General features: G+C 42.4%; 2 protein-coding genes and 1 long non-coding RNA gene across 3 annotated transcripts; 2 read left to right on the top strand and 1 right to left on the bottom strand.

Annotated features, from left to right (window-relative positions):
- Positions 1–2,178: 2,178 nt before the first annotated feature.
- Positions 2,179–5,031, top strand: smim15 (small integral membrane protein 15). The gene is made up of 2 exons (XM_051421495.1): positions 2,179–2,293; positions 4,329–5,031. Exon 2 carries the CDS (start codon positions 4,360–4,362, stop codon positions 4,582–4,584), a length of 225 nt encoding a protein of 74 aa, XP_051277455.1. The 5' UTR covers positions 2,179–2,293; positions 4,329–4,359; the 3' UTR covers positions 4,585–5,031.
- Positions 5,032–5,964: 933 nt separating this feature from the next.
- On the bottom strand, positions 5,965–20,005 carry ndufaf2 (NADH:ubiquinone oxidoreductase complex assembly factor 2). The gene is made up of 4 exons (XM_051421494.1): positions 19,796–20,005; positions 10,112–10,201; positions 9,024–9,064; positions 5,965–6,673 (listed from the first exon to the last, which is right to left on the bottom strand). Exons 1-4 carry the CDS (start codon positions 19,908–19,910, stop codon positions 6,431–6,433), a joined length of 489 nt encoding a protein of 162 aa, XP_051277454.1. The 5' UTR covers positions 19,911–20,005; the 3' UTR covers positions 5,965–6,430.
- Positions 10,641–11,411, top strand: LOC127375545 (uncharacterized). Its single transcript, XR_007887381.1, has 2 exons — positions 10,641–10,791; positions 10,956–11,411. It is a non-coding gene; the product is annotated as an uncharacterized LOC127375545 (long non-coding RNA).
- Positions 20,006–20,085: the final 80 nt, after the last annotated feature.

Below are 20,085 nucleotides of genomic sequence, written 5' to 3'. Positions count from 1 at the left end.
CCTAGTGTGGACAATTAATCACAAACACACTCTGAAAGCTCTCTCTCTCACACACAGACAATATTTATCTTAATTTTAAAGGGTCCCTCCACAGATTTTACACATGAAGATAAGCAGGCCTATATAATCTCAAAGGGGGGAGTAATCGGTGTGTTGCCTGTGAAAACACTTGTAGGCATCTTCTGTGGCTTAGGGAGCTCCCTGTAGTTCTGAGAAAATACATCGTCTAACTCTGATGATGTCATCAGGGTTATCTTGGATTGGGACATTAAGATTTTAAACAGAAAGCTTGTTACAAACTGGGGATCTGGAGTTTGAAAGATGTAGGGATTGCCAGGTATTCCATTAAGGCTCTACGATGATATCAAGTTGCATTATGTGAAGTGATCCAGTGCTTTTGGAGTTTCACCCATAGTGTTTTTAGATCCAGATATCTGCCTCTGTTGCATCAATCGTGACCATTCTTTTTTTTTTATCTCTCCCACGTCTGCCAGCTTTATGAAAGTGCAACACTAAATTACTCTCTACTCTTTACTCACTCCAATGGTTGAGTCTGTCGAATTGCAACAAAAAAAGGCAAAATCAAAGGATGTTGGAAATTCCTCAAGGTCTGGCCCGACTGGTGGTTTTTCTTGTAACCATTATGACACATACCACTAGTGGAGCTGGTTAACTATAAATTGTGGTGCAGTCATTTTATGGTCCTCCTCCCTGCTGTTGATAATGTTAGTTCCATAGCTGTGTCATGGAAAGGGGGCCTACTTCTGTAGGAGTAAAATAGTCATCAGGGGTTTAGGGTGAGGCTGCATTGCCCACCCCCCTGGGCTCTCCCCGCCTGGTGAGACATCTCGCAGAAGCTAATAATTATAAGCATATAACAAAAAAGCCACCAGAATGGGGATATTTCTCTAAATTGTCTATAAAACTTGGCCAAAACTATGCTGGTAAACCAGAATGTGTGTTTGCAATGTGTCTGCATGTGTTCCCAGCTGCCCCTCTCCTTCCTCTGTGAGTAGGTCTAAGAGGCTGGCCTTTGAACTGCTCTGAAAGTGATCCATGCCGTATGGACAGAGCAGATGTGGCCTAACCTGATTTGGTTTCAATACTTCCCCACAGGAAGTTCACAAAGCCAGCAGGTCCTCCTTTGTTATGTTAGTCATCTTTCTCAGAGGGCCAGTGGAGCATTTTGCTTCCCCCCCCACCTTTTTTTTTTTACGCAGTTATTGCCTTATTGTTTGTTTTATTCAGAGCAGTTTTACACGTGATCAGAAGCTTTAGCAACAGCTAGATGTCATGTTATTCAATGTCTTGTAACAACACACACTACTGTTTTTTCAAGAGTTTTGTATTCATTGTTACTCTGTCTCCACTATTTTATTTGAATCGTTATACATAGGACATTGCTTTACATTCATGAAAAAAACATTTACTCACTTACTTTAAACAAATATTCTTTATAATAATGTAATCATTTGCACATTCCTGCACACTGTACAGTTTTTTAATGGTACATATTGTCTTTATAATATTTTATAATTTGTTATTGTCATTTTTTTTTAGTTATGCCTCATGACTTGCAGTATTTGCTTTCATCTTTATTTATATTTTTCTTTTATTCAGAGTATGGCTCACCTTTCCAGCGTTCTTTCAAGCTGCAGGGTAATGTTCCTTAAGTATAGTTAGGAGTAAAAGAAGAAGAAAAATAATGATAAAAATGGTGTTGCTGCTTTTCTTAATTTATTACGTTCTTTATAGGCTATACTGTATTCATTACAGCTGCCTTCATCCACTCCTCCGCATATTTATTTTGGTTTGCCACATTTAGATGTTCTTCAACCTCTGCTCTGCTCCTGTCAAGTTGTTTAATGCTAGGATATTAATATACATAAAAGTACTCCATCATCTAAACTAAATGTTTCTATTACCACTGTACATTTACACCTTTACGCTACAATATTGTAGCAAAAACACTGAATTAACCACTGCTTTATTTAAAGTTTTGATTAAAAAAAAAAAAAAAAAGTAATGCATATTAGGCAAACATTAACAATAAAAGAAGGCAATACCTGTTACAAAGTCATCAAAGGAGAGAGCTTTATATGAATTCAGATCTTTTAGTGCACCATCAGCCTTCCCTCTATGTTATATCTAAAAACTACATTTCCCATGAGTTAAGGAGAGCGTCATACCCAATCCCGAGCGGGCAGTAGGGACCACACAGCAGTTACACTACCCGGAACAGGGAGGAGTCGCTACTTATTATCGTGGATATCAACACAATCTCTGCACTTTGGTAAGTTTATGATGTATTTAGTTCGTTTTTACCACCACTAACCAATATTAGAATATACAATCGTTGTGTTGGCGCATTGATATGCTTGCTATTTCGCCGTTTGGCCGAGAGTTGGTTACTGCTCTTGCTCCTTAAAGTTAGGCCGTTATGGATGTGCGGGTTAGCTAGCGCTGCTCGCTAACGTTTGTAGAAATGAAACCAAATATTTCATCCACATCTCAGAAATTCCGATTCAATCCTAGTGGCAGACGATGTGAATTTGTTTTCTGAACTTGTTTGTATAAAGCTGTAGTCAGAATTAAATGTCTGTAACGGGTTTGTCTTTGAATACAGCTAACATATGCTAGTTAGCTGCGATTTGTGTTGATGCTAGTTAAGTAGCCTTTCTATGATGAATTGTTATGCAGCGCTAAGTAAGTAACGGTAACGGTAACAGTAACGTTACCTAAGACTTGACTTGATTCGGGATTACATTGGATAACGTGATAACATTGGCGTGTGGTATGAAAACCTGTTGCTAAATGTAAATTAATAGCTCTGTGTCTATCTTAACGAGTTCTTTTGGAATAAACTGGCTAACGTTACAGCTATTTACAAGGCCGGTTATCGTTTTTGTGTGTTTATAATCATTGGACTTGTTATCCTAGAGGTATTTATTGCGTAGCCCAATATTACAATACAATATTGTACAGAGCAGCTGAGAAGTTAGGTTATTTTCCAGAAAGAGCTCTGAAATACTTGAGAGGCCCAGCTTAAAAATAGCTCAGAATGACTCCAAATGGCCTCAGTTTCACATCTAACATCAAACTGCAATGTTTAAGTCAAATTAATTGCTTTGAGAATGATTTTTGTGTGTAAGATGCGTTATCTGTTCTTGAATTAGTGACGAAAAACCTCAAATATAACTGAAGCCCAGTTGCCCTTGACTCAGCAATACTGGATATCCAATAACCTGGATGGATGACTGGAAAACTATTATTTCACCACTGATGTTTAACTCCTTCCGACCTTGCAGCCCAATGTGATGAGCATCAACTGAGCAATTTTAACAAATAAGTTTTACTCAAAACAGGAAATCCTTCATCAGTTTGGATTAGGGCTGCATGATATGGTAAAAACATCATATTGTGATAATTTTTACTAATATGGCGATAGTGAAACGATTGACGATTAGTGTGGGAAGGATCATTTTTGCATCACAGATTTAATTGTTATCTTTATGATGTGAAATTGTTAGTGATCTGTACCAAACAAACATGTTTTCTTACATCTAATGAAAAGAATGGAAGATTTGTAGGCCAGGGCATCTCTTAAGAACTACAGTACTTCATTATAATGTTGTTTTGTCACACATTTTACCTTGAGCAACAAAAAAAGGAGTGCTTTTCGTCACCTCTGTTATACAGGACAATAAAGAGGTAGATAGGAAACAAAGGAAGCGAGTGAGTGGTGTGAAAGTGTAACCGTGTGCATCAATGTGAGAAAGTACCTTAACCTGTCAGGTATTTAATTAGCTGATTAGCCAGAAAGTTTGCATATGTCTGGTTAAAGGCTTAGAATAACCACGATTAACAAACTTTGCCAACTTGCTTTTTCTGTGCGACCAACAGCCCCAAACCAAAATATATTTAATTTACGGTAATATAAAACAGAAAAAAGCAACCTCACATTTCAGAGGCTTGAACAAGCAAGTATTTGGTATTTCTCCTGAATAAATGACTGAAACAATGAGTTGATTAACAAAATGGTTGACTATATGCTTTCTGTCGATTGTCTATTAATGTGGTTGTTTTATCTGTTAACAGTGTCTGAATTGGTTTTCCAGAAAATGCGGTATACTGCATATATTATTGACAGGGCGATTATGAAATTGCATTCACTGTGAAAGTAGATCGTATCCATAACACCAGCTCGCCCACTCCTAATATATTATTATTGTTCGAAGGTCCTTTGGTTATGGCTATAATATATTTTTTTCTACAGATCACACTGTTCTGGCTATTCACTGCTTTTCCTCCTGGTACCCTTTTCTCAGGTCTGATTAATCCTCATCGTTGCAGAACAGGATGATTGACGTTCGGGCATGGGCAGAGTATGTGGTGGAGTGGGCTGCCAAAGACCCCTACGGTTTCCTCACCACTGTCATACTGGCTCTCACACCTCTCTTCATTGCCAGTGCACTGCTGTCCTGGAAACTGGCCAAGATGATCGAGGCACGTGACCGGGAACAGAAGAAAAAGCAGAAACGCCAGGAAAACATAGCCAAGGCCAAGAGGACCAAGAAAGACTGAGCCTGTGAGGGTAGAATGAGGGCATAAATAAGAGGAGCAACCACCACGCTCACAGCCCTCCTTATTCCAAATAATGACACGGTGCCCTTCCTTGTCCCAGCCCTACTGTCAGCACAGGGCCACTACGCCTCATGTCCGGGGTAGGAGGAGGGACACTGGCCCCACAGGCCTAACAGTGCTGAGACGGACAGTACTGCCTGGAGGAGGCTCGTCCCAGTGGGACTTTGGTCAGCAAGAGCACAGTGGTCATCTGTATGATGTTTTTTTTATACAGAGATCTGCTGATAATATTGTGCAGCTGTTGCAACACCTTGCATTCCATTGTTAGCATCCATGTTCAGCTGAATTGACGATGTAATGAGCATATTGGAACTTTTTCCAAGTCACTTGCAAAATATCCAAAATACTACTTTCTAATCAATAAAGTTTTCATGGTTGATAAGAAAATCTAATTTCCTCTGTGTGGATTTAATATCGGACTAAGTACTTTTAATTCAGTCCACATAAAAAGGATACATCCCCTTCCTGTTTTTTGCTTTGTAACACTGAACCAGTGTTTGTAAGGGTGAGACACGTGCATTTAGGTTACATACTCCTGGTTTGTCAGTTTGTAAAGAAAGCTACAGTATGAAGCCAAAGGAATATCCAAATAAAAAAGGATAAAATATAATTTCCATGGCCCTGAAGGTTTTATTCTTACGCAGGCAATATTTAGTATTTTATATACTATGTTTATCTATTCGTCATCTGGCTTTGTTTGGTAGTCTTTTTTTTTTACTAATTAGAACTAAAAGGGAATTATATTGACTGTGACTCAGTTTAAAGTGATAAAACAAGTCAAACAAGGGATGGATGCTTTCTATAGGTACCGTGATTCTAAGTACCTGTGAACTTGTATAGAAGCAGTTAAAACAGATGACTCTAAATACCGACATGCACCCATTCCTACATATTCCTTTTCTTTCTCTTGAAGTTGTATCCATTATACTGTTACCTCTTGAGAGCATTTGGTAAATCATACTGAGTAGGGAGACTGTTTGCAATGGCAGGATCCTAGTTCATGCTTCTCTTTTAGCGAGTATTCAACCCTGCTGAACTTCAGTTCAGCAACTCTGCACTCCGACCTCGAGTGAAAGAACTTCTTACTAGGGATCAATATGCTGTAACATTACTCATTCTTTTGACTTGTGATTTACAAGCAGCAGACGCCACCTCCATGATAAACAGAAACATTAACATTTCATGTAACTACAGCTGCATGCACCACCTTTACTGATTTCAGAGTTCAAGTTAAAAAGAGTGATCTTATCTAGAGGTTTCTCGAGGTTTGTTCTTCTGATCAGCTTGATGTTAAAAATTTTAATATATATTGGTCAATGATGTCATTAAAATAGTCAACATTTATTTGAAATTATTTCTTACAATCTCTCTCAAACATGATACAATGTGTTTATAATTTGTGTACCCTGACTACTGAAGCACAACCATTTCAGTTGTTATTTGCTTTATTAACAGACCTTCGAGCAACATTAAATCACTGTGGTCACTCATAGTAAGTTTCGAGATAAGTGATGGTTATAATCTTGTGTATATACAATATACACAGAGGGACTGGAAAAATAGAACCCCTCGTATAATGTAATACAGCCCAATAAAACAGCCATGAAATAAATACTTCCTCTGTTGACTTGGATTGCATTATACTGGAAGGTGTTTCTTACATTACATTTCAAAGTCTCAACTAAAAGTGAATATCAGTTTCACATAGATAGTATTTATTGCAGAGCTTTTTCTATTGAATTGTATTATATTGTACAGCGGTCTCAGTGTATGTGGCTGTCTCTGTCTATTTCTTGGGATTGGGCATCCAGGAGCCAGGCTGGAATGTGTTTGCAGTGCTGGTGGGGTCTTCGCTGAGCTCTTGCTTGCCGAAGCTGGTGGCTGCTGCATGGCCCTTGGCCAAAGTCTTTGTAGGAGTTGCCACCAGACCTTCCTCATACTCCTTTGCCTGTAGGACCAGATCTCTCTCATCCAGCTCCTGGGCCTTTATTTTGATCTGCACCCTGTTAGACTCATTCTTCCGCAGCTCCTATAAAATACACAGATGGACATACATTCATATTCAGGGTTTCTGCAGTGTTCACCAAATTAAATGTAACACCTTTTTAATACCACATACTGGAGAATGGTATTTAATACCTTTTTCATGCTTGTACCAGTGAAAGAATGATGGAAAACTAGTTGGAACGATATGGCCTAGAGTTATTTATTAAATGCATGAATGTATTGACATTCATATCACATTTTTGTCAGTACTTCCCAGCTATATACAACAGTAATTCCTAGTAATATACTGAATCATTTAAAGTGACCTGGAACCTGATGATGGATGGATTAACCAATTAAAATGAACTCTTAACTCTGCAAAAATCGACACTTCCCAATTATGAGTCAATGAGCTTCCAACCTACTGTGCAGTGTTTGCTACAGCCTCCTGTGCATGCCAGTGTCACAGCAATCCCACTTATAGTTTATAGATGTATAAAGTCACCCGACAGCACGCAACCACATACAAAACAAAAAAACCATATGACTAATGTTACTGTCTATGCCAGGCCAGAAAAAGTATTCAAGACCTTCGTCAATGACATTCAAGAGTATAATAACTTTATTATAGATAGAATAGAATTATTGGTTACGTGTTGTCTGTGACACTGAGCTTTACAGGTGGGTGATATGGAAGAAGTCTTCTATGTCTATAATTTTTTATCACGATACCAATATATTTCATAATATATTACATTTTTTGGAAAATAATTTCAAAAACAGTTAGTGAATAAATTAATCAAGCAGGAATGTGGGTTTTTGACTCATTGAAATATATTGAATACCTGACAAATCAAGATTTTTTGTCACATTTTATATAAATAATAAAAATCCAATAAAGCAGTCCTGCTTATAAATTGACAACATTTCCCACTATGGCTGCCTAGATCAATTAAAGCAATTAAACAATATGGCAAAATCTCTGACGCTTGACAAATATATCGCCCACCCCATACCAGACATCATCTACAAAAGGTCTGTGGTATTGGAAATGTTGAGGCGGCAGTTTCCTGAAGATTTGAGAAAATGGAGATTGACTACAAGATTACTTAATGGAACCTCCAAACTGTCCTGCAAACTGAACCAGTGATAATTCTCCCTCTGTAATCAGCTGCCTCTGTTTTCTTTTAGTGCACGGCACAAAAAGCCAACTGCTCACTAGTCAAAAGTAGAGGAGACACGAAGTTGGACTTGGGCATCTTCCAGGAACAAATGTGTGTGTCTGTCGAGTATAAAGTAGGACATTTACTAGAAAAAGAACAAGTGTGTTCAGTTAACCTATATTGGTCCAATAAACCCTGGTTAAAATTGTAGTGCTTGGAACGGATTGGTAAACTAACATGACAGGAGGCATTCGCAATATAAACAACCATTCCAGCTCATGGAAACAATTATAACCTGAACAAAGTCCACCGGTGGAATAGTTACCCACTTGAGCCCCAGCTAGTGTGTCCAGAGATGTTAGCCTTTCCCTAGCATGGGAAACCAAAAAGGAAGGGAGGACTGGGCATAATGCTGTTGTGTGTTGGCAGAACTAAAGGACTGGAAAAGAGAGGGGAGAGCCGTGGCCAAAAAGCCCCGCTTTGGGGGGGGGGGACAAACATACTGAGCTGCTTTTCCAGCCTGTTAATGACAGGATTTAATCCAATCAATTTATGTCGGCTTGGACCGGGAATAGAGGGAGCGTGACAAGGGGTAGGGTAATGTGCTGGGAGTGAAGCCTTGGCCACATCAACACTGTCCAGCTGTCGATGGCAGCTATTGGGCAAACGCAAGGCAGAAAATTGGAAGAGAATGTTCTGGCAATAGAGGCAGGGGATGGCATTGGCCACTGGTAGGGAGAGAGGACAGAGAGATAGAAAGAGTGCCTGGGTATTGGACCTTCCAAGGGATTTCCTATAGACCCACATTTCGCCGGCCAAATAATTTCCAGCATTCTCACATTTAAAGAGCAATAAACCCAATGAGAGGTACACGAGGGGAAAAACTGCACTCCTCCACCATTCCCATCTTGGAGACTGCCAGAAATAAAACACAAAAAGCCAAGATGCAGGCTTTTGCTGGGAAAAAAAGAAAGTAAACTAGGACATGGTGTCAGTGAGCCCCTTGTTCAGAGGCTGTCTTTGCTCTCCGTCTCGCCATCAATGCACTTCAGCTGCTGTTTATTTTAACACCTGTCCCCCAAAGTTCCTGGATTCAGTTCGAAAACTGTAAGATAAAACAAATCAAAGCCTTTCCTCTCCATCTTTGCTTCTTTCCCTCCCTTATAACCATTCCCCCAGAGTCCAACCATCAGCACAGCGGGGAGGCTAGAAGGGAGGGGGGAGACGTACCTCGATGGAGGGGGGCTCCCTCCGTCTGCCTCGGATCCAAGCTGGAGGAGTAGAAGAGAGGAGGAAGAAAAAGAGGAGTGAGAACACCCACACAAACATACGCTGCACAAACAAAACCCGCAGTCATATTTAGAGGCTGCGGCTATGGCATCGCTGAGTTTCAGGGCACTACAGTAGCTCGGTGCAACTAATGAGTAACCAAGCTAGTTTGGTTGGTAGTTTTCAGTTTGTTTTGTATTCATTTCACTTCACAAACGATAGGGAAACATGCAGAATGGCAACACATCCAAGTTATACACACGATAAACTCAAAACACTGATACCGCTGTAGTCTAGGCAGAGCAGGGCCACTGAGTGCTGTGTCTCAGAAGAGAAAGTGTGGATCTGCTCTGATCTTTGAATTTGAAAGTACCCACTCCGTCATCCTCCATCAGTACCTCTGTCCTTCTTTCTCCTCCTGAGTAGAACTGTGTCTGTCTGTCATCTCTCTTTTTTTTTTTTTTTTAAGGAGCTCTATTTTGGCTGAGCTGGCTGCATAGCAGAGCAGGTTAAAGGGAGCCAGAAAGGGAGAGAGAGAGAGAGAGAGAGAGAGAGAGAGAGAGAGAGAGAGAGAGAGAGAGAGAGAGAAGAGATTTTCTAACTCTTCCTCCAGCTAGCACAGGGATTCTGGGCCTCTTTTATCCCTTTCTTATTTGCATCCTGATGAAAATGCATGAGGGATGGGGCGAAGCAGGATGAGGGGTTTAAGGTGGATAAAGCCAGTCTGAGACAGAGGGAACAGTTTGTATCCAGTTGTAAGAAATTTGAAACACTATTTTATGGTACGGTTGTATAACACCAGCAGAAGGCGTCTTTGATAAACTCATGAATACGCTTTTCCCAACCCCCATCTCACAGTATGATAAAAAAAAGAAGGAAAATCAGTGGATTAGCCTAGGCCCCAATAGATGCTGCCATGAATTTGTTATTCCATTTTATTTGTGCAGCACTTTGTGTACTCTGCTGGGTAGCTCTTTTGTTAACATTGTCATTTATCCATGATAGTGATAGTTAAAGTGTGTAACAGTGATGCTGCAGTCCAGACTTACCGTCCCACTCCATCGGTATGCTGCCTTCTATATATTCATATTCTGTAGGATTGGCTGCCACTACCATCCGCTTGGCACGGACGAGCCGTCCTGGGAAACCAAAAAAAAAAGACAGCGAGAGGGAGCATGAGTGAGATGGAGATGCTCAACAATGATGCATACAAAACGCAAAGGAATACAAACAAACACAAAGAGGCACAGATACAATGCTCTCTGTCTCCTGCTCGCACAGACACACAGATACAGACAGACGCACAGACACACAAATACACAGAGGGATGACAGCACTGTGACAGGCCATGGATGATTACCTCGTGGCCCTCGGGCCCTTCTCCTCAGATCTCGCTGAGTGGCTCCAAATCTGGGCTAAGCCTTTATGCAAATCAGCCTCCCTTTAACCCAACCAACCACAGCCCCCCTCACTGACAACCTCTTCCAATCACAGCGCTCTGGCTAACAATGCCCTCCAAAATCAACATCAAGCCGAGCAGGAGACAAAAGAGGTCAGATATCACAGAGAACAGGAGAGGCACGAGCTGCGTGGAATATTAAGTGCTCCTTTCCCTATCTGTATACAGCACGACGCTCGCTAGCAGCAAGGCCACCGCCAATTATTTTGGTCGAATCTGCTGATTAGACAAGTTTGGCTGGCACACAATGACATGGAGATGGAGATGGAGGTGGGGGGGGGGTAGGAGGTGTGGGGGGAGGCATTGGAGAGAGATAGAGGCAGAATAAGAGAGAGAGTGAGAGAATTAAAAAGAGCCGGTTATGGTTGTGTCTTTGTGTGGTGCTGCGAAGCTTCATACAGTGATCACTAATAACAAGTGCTGTGTTTCCATAGTTTCTCCTCGCAGGTAGCCGGATGTCCTTCCATCGCTCCCATCCCTCCGAGAAATGATGAGCAACGGAGGAGGAGGAGGTAGAAGGAGGGAGAGAGAGAGAGAGAGAGAGAGAGAGAGAGAAAAAAGAGAGCGAGAGAGAGAGATGATGCATGGCAAACATGGCTAGGAGGAGAGAAATGGATGGGCAAGGAAAACAACACGCTCCAAAACACAGACAATCTGTCAGGATTCCATCACCGTTTCTCCGCAGCTGACTGGACATGGACAAATGGAGGCAACCACCTCCATGCACACCGCAGACTGATGGCCTTAATGTTTACTTCAGCCATAACAGATAGTTATGGCAAAGGGATGGATGAATGATGGCATTCAAAAGTGGCTATGTGTGTGTGTATATATAGGAGGCTGTGTTGTTGCTTTGCTTGTGCCTTCTTAATAAAAGTTCTTAAACCAAATCTGTTTGGTTTTAAACTAATTCCACTGAAGATGGAAAATATTTTTCATGCATGTGCTGGTTTGTAATTATGCCTTATGAGGATGATTCCTTTCCATACTTTATCCAGCCTATATAGTAATCAGGTCAGCTAATTAGGCTAGTATTGCTTTAGTTCTGCTTTGGTTCCCACTAGATTGTCACTATAGGGCCTCACAGGCTCCAGCTCTGCGGCTTTACTTTCCTGATATCCAGGTCTGACAAAAACACTGCATTTTCTCTCACCTTATCTGCAAAGCTAGCCCAGCAACGTGCAAATCACATTCTATGATTCTCACATTTGTTTACATGTATGCCTTAAAATGTCTTCTGAGAAACAGTTTCCTAGAAAACCCCCACGATAGCAGAACAAAAACATCTGCCAGCAAACAAAAGGCTGTGTTCTCTAGGCAATACTAACAAATACATTTAACAGGTATGCTAATTATAAACAGATCGTATCCATATTTGCATTGGGTGTGGGTGGCAGCAGACTGAAATTGTACAATTATGATACAGTCCCCACAAGCAATGTGCTTAGCTACAGCTAATGCCTAACTAATAAGCATAAAGAGAGGCACCCACTTTTTCTGTCTCTCTCTCTGCTAGGTTGCATCTCCCCCTCTACTCTCTGTTACATTCTAACATGGCTCTCCTCTTGTCTTGTTGCTTTCGCAGCATGACTAAACCCCTTCCACCATGTCTTTTATCCTTGGATTTGAATAACAAATACAGTATGTACATACATTTACGAAACATGGCTGATCCTCCCACCACATACACATTGGGAGGAGGCTTGTCAGTCTGATTGGGGTGAATCTTGCTGTCTTTGTAATCTCCGATCTGGGACAACTGCAGGATAACACATAAGCCAATACTATATAGCATTCTCTGACAAAAGTTCAGAGGAAACACACTACTTTCCCTCTGCTATAGCCCTGCTCTTCAGTAATCTAGCATAACAGAATTGGCTGGCCCAGCACTTTATTTGCACAAAGATTTCTCATTTTAAGGGGGCTGCCTGCAACTAACAATTACAGTCATTACTAATTAATCTACAGTTTAAAAAAAAGTAGTTCTTTATTTTTCGAATCAAACACATCCGAGCATCTATATATTCTTTTAAAAATTTGATTGCTTAACAACTTAATCTATCAGAAGTTACCACAGCCCAAAGTGATGTCTACAATTCTAATGAAATATAAAATGAAGAAAAGCAATAAACCCTTCATATTTAAAAGCTGTCACTAGTAAATGTAACAGCTGTTCAAATCACAAAAGAATGCAAAGACACAATTTTTTTTTTCTATCACAAGTGAATCCATGGCTGTGTCTTAAAATCATGCTTGTCTTGCTTGGAATCATACATTTGTGTCAACATACTACAAAGTTGCCTTCCTTGTCTGTCTAAAAAGTACAACATTTTTTATTAAGAAACATTAAGTAGATTTAACTAATACAAAATATAAATTAAAATCAGTTTATGATCGACTGACTGAGTTAGCTTCATATAGTGTATAGTTTAGGATCCCTGACACTGACAGTTATCAAACTGGGTATAAGCTATCTTACTGCTTCACAGTTCAGACATACACACACCTTCTCCTTCAGAGAGAGAGAGAGAGAGAGAGAGAGAGAGAGAGAGAGAGAGAGAGAGAGAGAGATGTATGAAAGGTGTTAGGAGCTCTCGATCTCAGCGGGGCCCCTTGTGACAGGTCTGCCTTCTCATCACTCACTAGGGGAAACCTACTTACCAGTCAAATGCGCACACACACACACACACATACACACACACACGCACATGCACACTCTGGCTAGGGAGCAGGCAGATTAACCTGAGGGACAGGAGCGAGGACGCTGCCTCTTACCGTGAAGGACAAACGCAGCACTGCGTTGGAGAGGGGGAGGGGCCAGCGGCAGGAGGAATGAAATCCCACTGCATAAATATTCATGAGCCATCTCACCTGTCTGAGCGCGGCTCATCTGAGAGCCTAGCCGTGAGGGGGGAGGGGAGAGGAAAGGGAGGAAGGGAGGAGACAGGGAGGCAGGATGGGTGAGGGGTTGCCGTGGCAGCCAGATCGGGAGCCAATCAAATGGCAGGTACGCCTATGCTTCCTGTTCGTTAGAGTAGGACGTGATGCGCTCCGAGGGCTGCTCTTTGAACCCTTAACACACCCCGCTAAACTCCATCACCTACTTCAACACACACACACCCATACTCACACACACACACACACACACACACAAAACCCCCAACTTCACACATCAGCTCCCAGGTGAGTACTGCTGGGGGCGACCTGAGAGGTTTTTCACCTCCACAATGTCATTCTGGGTGTCTTGGGCTGTCTCTCTCATGGTGTGCACTCTGTCTTTGATTACAGACACAAGATGTCAGGGGAACACACTTCGATTGGCAACATCCGGGTATGAAGAGCCCTTGAAACAGAAACACAATGAGCTCCCTGCATCTGACTGCAACTAGAAGACCTACATCTGGTGCACCTCATCATCAACACCGGCGTCTATCCTGAGAAACACTAGCCTTCGTTCACTTGTCTCTGAACAGATTGCACCACTTGCACGGTATTCACCTTCAGCTCAATATGAGAGCAGCTTTCTCAGGCGTCGTGGATGTGAAAAGGTAAAACAGTGACTTCCAAGGCCTCACACTGTGGTGAAACAAAAAGCCGCCCTGAAGCCAGTGAGCCCATCAGCCCAAGTTGAGCTTAGTTTATTCCCCTCCAGCTGAGCTGCGTGCTGGAGAGGGACAGGGGACCAGTACATGCATGGTAATGGACAGCTTTATGAAGATGGAGTGATCGGATAAGCATCAGTGATACAAGGACAACCAGGTACCAATACTGACACCCTCTCCTTCTCGCTCTCTCTTCCTCCAATCTATTTCCACGGGAAAAAAATGGAGGGGATGTGTGAGGCCTGTAACCATGGTTACCCATTAGCCCTGAGCCTAGTGACGCGGGATGAGGTTTAGAGGGAAAAGGCCTGCCGTTGTTTTGCATCAGTTCTGGTGAGAGGAGGAGCTTAGGCGTAAAGTAGGCCTGCTGCGGCTGTTCAGGGTTTTTTTTATTATTATTTTTTTATTCAGTCCTCATTCTGTTTGTCCCTGTTGCTGTCGATCCCGCTGAGGCTTGAGCGACTCACGGCAGAACAGAGAAGAATAATTCATATAAAAGTAATAACATGCTGAAAAGAATACTCTGATTTCCCCTGTGTGTTACTTTTAACTAAACGCGGGCGTACTTGAGGGTGGAAGGGATACTTAAGCCCCTTCCACTTAAGACCACCCATCCCTCTTGAAGTTTCTTCCCGATGGGTTATAGAAAAGGACCACGGCAAGCCAGGAAGTCAGCGTCCTTTGTGAGGCTGTGGAGCGGTGTGGACACCCCTCCTTCCTCCCCAGCTCCTCTGAGGCCCCATGCGTGTGATGTCCATACACCAAGCTGTCCACCCCTTTCTATTCACCTCCATCACTCTCATCCAACCCCCTTCCTTTTCCTTCCATTGCACCTTCAGTCCCCCCCACTCTCTCTCTCCATTAACCTACCTCCACCTTCTATCTCTCCCCCTATATCTGTCTCCCTGTTCCACCCACTCATTTCACCCTCTTTCTGTCAGAAACCCTCCTTTCACTTTCACTCTCTCCATTCTTCCCCCACTCTATAATTTCACCCCATATGTCAGCATCCCCCTTGTTCTTTGTCACTCACTTTCTATACCCCACCTTCTTTTCCACCCTCTGTGAGTCTCCCTCGGCCTTATCTTTCCTTCCTTCCTCCTAGCCTTATTTCTCTCTGCCTGTCTGCTTTATTAAAATATTCTGAATTGAATAAGCAGCGGCAGGCTCCAGGAGATGTCTGCTTGTGTGTCGGTCTGTCTGTCAGTCTTTCTGGCTGAGTTGCTGACAGACAAGGAGCCCCGAGGTGTCAAAACATCTTGCTGGCCATCTGACCAGAGAGAGACATGAATGCATTGGACAGTGAATCACATCCGGGCCAAAAGGAAGAAATGATGTCCGTGATTGCTCACCAGATAGCAAATCAGTTTGCAGGAAGCACAAACAATCGAATTCGTATGAAATTTGTAGGTTGTGAGACAGGTCTACTGTCTACTAGGCAGCATTTAATAGATCTGCAAATGCTAAACTACTTGATATTGGAGCTAGGCCCATTTGTAATGTTCTACCATAAGAAATAAATTTTCCCGTTTCTCATTTGCAGCATCTATCTTTTCAAATGCCTTTTTAATGAAGTAGTTAAGCCACTCCATGATGTTCCACTACATACACATACAAACACACACTTGGCAAACAGTATACAGCGAGATGAGTTAAACCCACTTGGTTTCCCTATAATGATTAAACAACCTTCATTTAAACCCCATGCATTGCAAAGCTGCTGATCAATTAACATGATTTACTGTAGCGGCTCTGGACATAGCCGTTCCATGCTAAACTGACTCGGTGTCCTACTGTAGGATAGACCTTCCTTCATCACACCCTGGGGATGACTTGTGGCAGAATAAACAGCCATTTGGACCCTCGTCTCTCTCCGCTGTGACTCTTTCCATGGAAATATGCGGCTTGAATCAACGCTCTGATGACACACAGCCATCTGTTGTTGTGTTAAGTGTGTTTGGGCATGAAGTGGAGAGAAAACACACAATCGCAGAATTTTTTTTTCCTTTAAAAAAAAAAAAAAAAAAACACAAAGCAGATACAATTGTGCGTGCGCACACACACACACACACACACACACACACACACACACACACACACACACACACACACACACACACACACACACAGCGCGTAGTTGCTATGCCACACAAACACATGTACCCAATCACAGATGCACACACTAGTACAAAAACACACACATACCTCCTCCCTCAGTCCCCAGAGTCACCCATCCTGAAATAGCAGAACTGAGGCCTTTTCAGTTTTTCACTTCATAGAACAGAGCTGGGGAATCAAATAAATAATAGACAAAGAGAGAGGGATAGTGATAGGACGACAAGTCAATGCATCTTTTCTCTGCAACAGTGTGGCACACCTCTGAAGAACCTCTGAATCCCTTCCATTCTCCACACAGTGGAGAGGACCAATAGATTAAAACTGCATGGCACACACTGCTAAAATGAATAGCGCTAAAAATACATCCTTTTCACCGAGACATGAAAGGAAACTGCCTTTCCCCTGTCCAGTATTGAGCAGCCATTGATTCCAAGACAAAGGCTACACCTCCTCAAAGAGGTAAGAAAAATAGCAATCATACAGGCAATTATTTTCAAATGTGCCTGCAGCGGCCGATAATGTCAGCGCGCCTCTCTTCCTAAATAAAGGGAGGGAAGGCAGGCGTCAAAGCTGCAGGCCCACTGCTGAAGACGAATGAGCCCATCCGCAGAATGCTTCGCTTTCATCTGGGCAGCATGACATGGCGCCCTGTGCAGTGTTAGGCAGAACTGGGCCTGGGGGACAGACGCATACAGAGAAGAATATAGATTCTCTATTCAGCTCTATGGAGCCAACACCAAGGCAAAGACCTTCTAAAGACCAGTGGCCAGATTGCCAGTGGCTTTCTCTTGTAGCCCTGCCATAGACAACAATCATTGGGGCTCCACAGCCCATAGCATAGTTCTCTCTGTGGGGCAGCAGCACACAGTCGGCCTCTTTAGCTGGACCTTTTCTTAAGACAGAGACAGAAGCAGACATTCTCCCTCTCTAGGCGTGTACTTCAGACTTAGGCCTTTTCATTTTGATGTGCAGCAGCATCTGAGGAAAGGGGGGATAGAAAGCCCTCTGCTGGGTTCAGCCCTCCACACTGCTGAACTACTCTAATGTTGTGAATAGAAATCTTCACTGGACTGGCTTCAAAGGCAGAAAATCAAGAGGCAGCAATGAAAGGGAGGGGCAAGGGAAGGAAGGACAAACTGGAGGCAAATAAAGAGGTCAACCTAGGGAGAAATCTGGGCAGTTGTTGAAATCAGATAGGACAGATTCACATGAAGAAAGGAGTTGTTTCCTTTCATTTTTCTGTCTCAGCAGCCATTAACGTCCTCATACACAGCCTACCACACACAGAATTGCTTACGCCCCAGTTTTCTAAAGTTAACAGATTGAGAGAGGTAGAAAATGGGAGCAGCAAAGCATGGATAAAGGTAGAGAGGGATTGACTGAACACTGGGGATGGACAAATAAATACAAGAAGTAAGCAGAGTCGAGAGAGAGAGAGAGAGAGAGAGAAGAAGAGAGAGACTCCTCACCTACTTTAACCACTACTCATGTGCTGCAGTGGAAAGCCCTGCGGTCCATGCCTTAAGGCCCTGAGCCCACGCTTGGCCTATCAGTTTAAGATCAAAAAGAGCTCGCTTTAGCAAGACATATGGACTGAATAATGCATCTGCTTTATTTCCACAAGGCTGGACTGGCTGAGTGGCAGATAAAAAAGGAGGCAAATGTGTGCGCCATATTGTTCTATTTGTTTATTATGAATGTATATATGAGTCTGTGTATGAGTATGTGCCTGTCTAGCTCTTATGAGCGTGTTTGTTTGGAACCAGTTTTTCTACAGGCCAACTAGTCTCTCCACAGTGTCAGTCATTGTGATTGGACAGTGAATACGGTAGCCTGTAGCGTGCTAGAAAATGGGCTTCTGTGATGTCTCATTTGAATAGTCTGACAGCCAAGGGTGGAGGAGCAGCCTTGTAATGAATTATAAATACGAGGTGGGTGCAAGTTTCCCGGCAAACTGCTGAGAAAAGGTGAAGCACAAAGTCAAGTTCAGTCAGAAACAAACCAGGCTTTGCAACCTGCAAGGATGTATGTACTGTATGATATCTAGTCAGCCTGTGCTAGTTTAAGAAAGACTTAATCTAAATTGTATAATGTGGCACCAAGAGAGGGAGACAAACACAAGCATATGTAGGTGTGATTATTCCAAGATTACTGCCGTGTGCTGTTCCCAGATTAGACTAATACACTATCTGGAATGGGAGTGAACTCTGCTTAAACATAATAATTCTGGCCAATATCACGAGGCATAACATTTTGTTACTAATAAGCCAAAAGTCCATGGCTGGTTAACTAGCAGTGTCATGTCTGGAGCAGGCAAAGGTTGTGCTCTTGGACCTGTGACCCTTGACCTGTGGCCTATAGTCTGGGTAGGACTCCCGCTGATGATGATTTATGGTGGAAAATGGCAGAGAAAGTGGGATTTATAGCCTGGATTCTGCTAATGACAAACTAGGAGAGACAGGATTTACCCACACATAGTGCATAATAATGTTTCCCCCAAAACAAGTTCATGGTAGGTGTATGAGTATGACACTTAATTATTGGAAGAATTCACAGTGTGTTTTTGTTGTCATTTGTCAGTTATGTCATTATCTTCTTCTTGTAAAAAAAACAACGTGTGTTGTGTTTCTCAAATTAAGCCAGGCCCCAGTGCCAGTATGTCACCAAAGCTCGTTCCCCTTTGCAGGGATGAGTCATCATAATAACCTACACCTCAACATCTTCCTGTCCGAGACACACTTCTTTAAGACGCTCTAGGACGACAGGACAAGTGGAGAAGGACTTGCACTAAGCTCGGACATTGAGTCTGCGAGGCCAACGAGCATGTCCTTGGCCTTCTAACAGTCAGGGATGGTGTGAAGGACACCATTGACATCCCACCATGGATTAGCCCAATGACACAGTTCTGCTGCTTGGCTTGAGCATTACATACTGTAGCACTGCCATGTCTCAGTAGGGATAGATGACCTCCTTCTAAATCCTCATCGCAGACAAGCAATCATTACATCTGCAACAGTGGGGGACTCTTTTCCTTTCTATTGAAGGCCAGTGACAGTGGAGCGGCCATAATCCCCCCCCCATCCATAGAATCCTAACAGCAGTGAACGGCATCAAATACAGAACAAGAAATATTATTTTCAAACACCTAAAAAGGTAAGGCTCTTTATTGAAGCGGTTGCTCCATCTAGTGGCGAGCTTTTTATACTACGTGTCCTTTCACACATGTAGTTATAAAAAAAAAAAAAGGTAAAGTCATATCCACAGCAACACATTTTAAGAAGAGAGCGGTGTGGCACCATACAAAACACATAGCTGGGATATAAATATGTTTGTTTTTGTATGTTAAAACAGAGTACAGAATTTGTAGCCAGCTATATAAAACACACTGGGCAAGAAAAGCTAAGTTTATCATAGTGAAAACAACTACAGTCAGTCCAGACAGAGGAGTGACAGGAACAGAAGAAGGCTAAATTAAGTTGCTTGTTGACGCTAACTTCACTAGTCTGCATGGAATTAGCTTGTAAACCAATTTAACACACCAAGGCTTAACTCACCTGTCCATGTCTTCTGCTCTGGGATAATGTAATATTTATTCCCCATATGATCTGTACCGACGTGATTGCGTACTAATCCAAAAGTACGCCGCAGAACGCCAGCAATCCTGCTCATCTTTAGAAGATAACCCAAAGGTTTTGGGTTGTGTTTATGTGTCCCTTCTTAGCTGTCTGTCCTCTAACTGGGTTGTTTATGCAAGTGTTCATGGGTTGGGGAAGAGAATCAATAAACTGCGTTGTGATTGGACGGCTATACTTGACCAGCCAATCACCACCTTCGTCATAGAATG

The sequence above is a fragment of the Dicentrarchus labrax genome, unplaced genomic scaffold, assembly GCF_905237075.1.
Source record: "Dicentrarchus labrax unplaced genomic scaffold, dlabrax2021, whole genome shotgun sequence".
Classification (NCBI taxonomy): Eukaryota; Metazoa; Chordata; class Actinopteri; family Moronidae; genus Dicentrarchus; species Dicentrarchus labrax.
The sequence above is the reverse complement of the archived record's forward strand: the minus strand, read 5'-3'. Positions and strand labels throughout refer to the sequence as shown.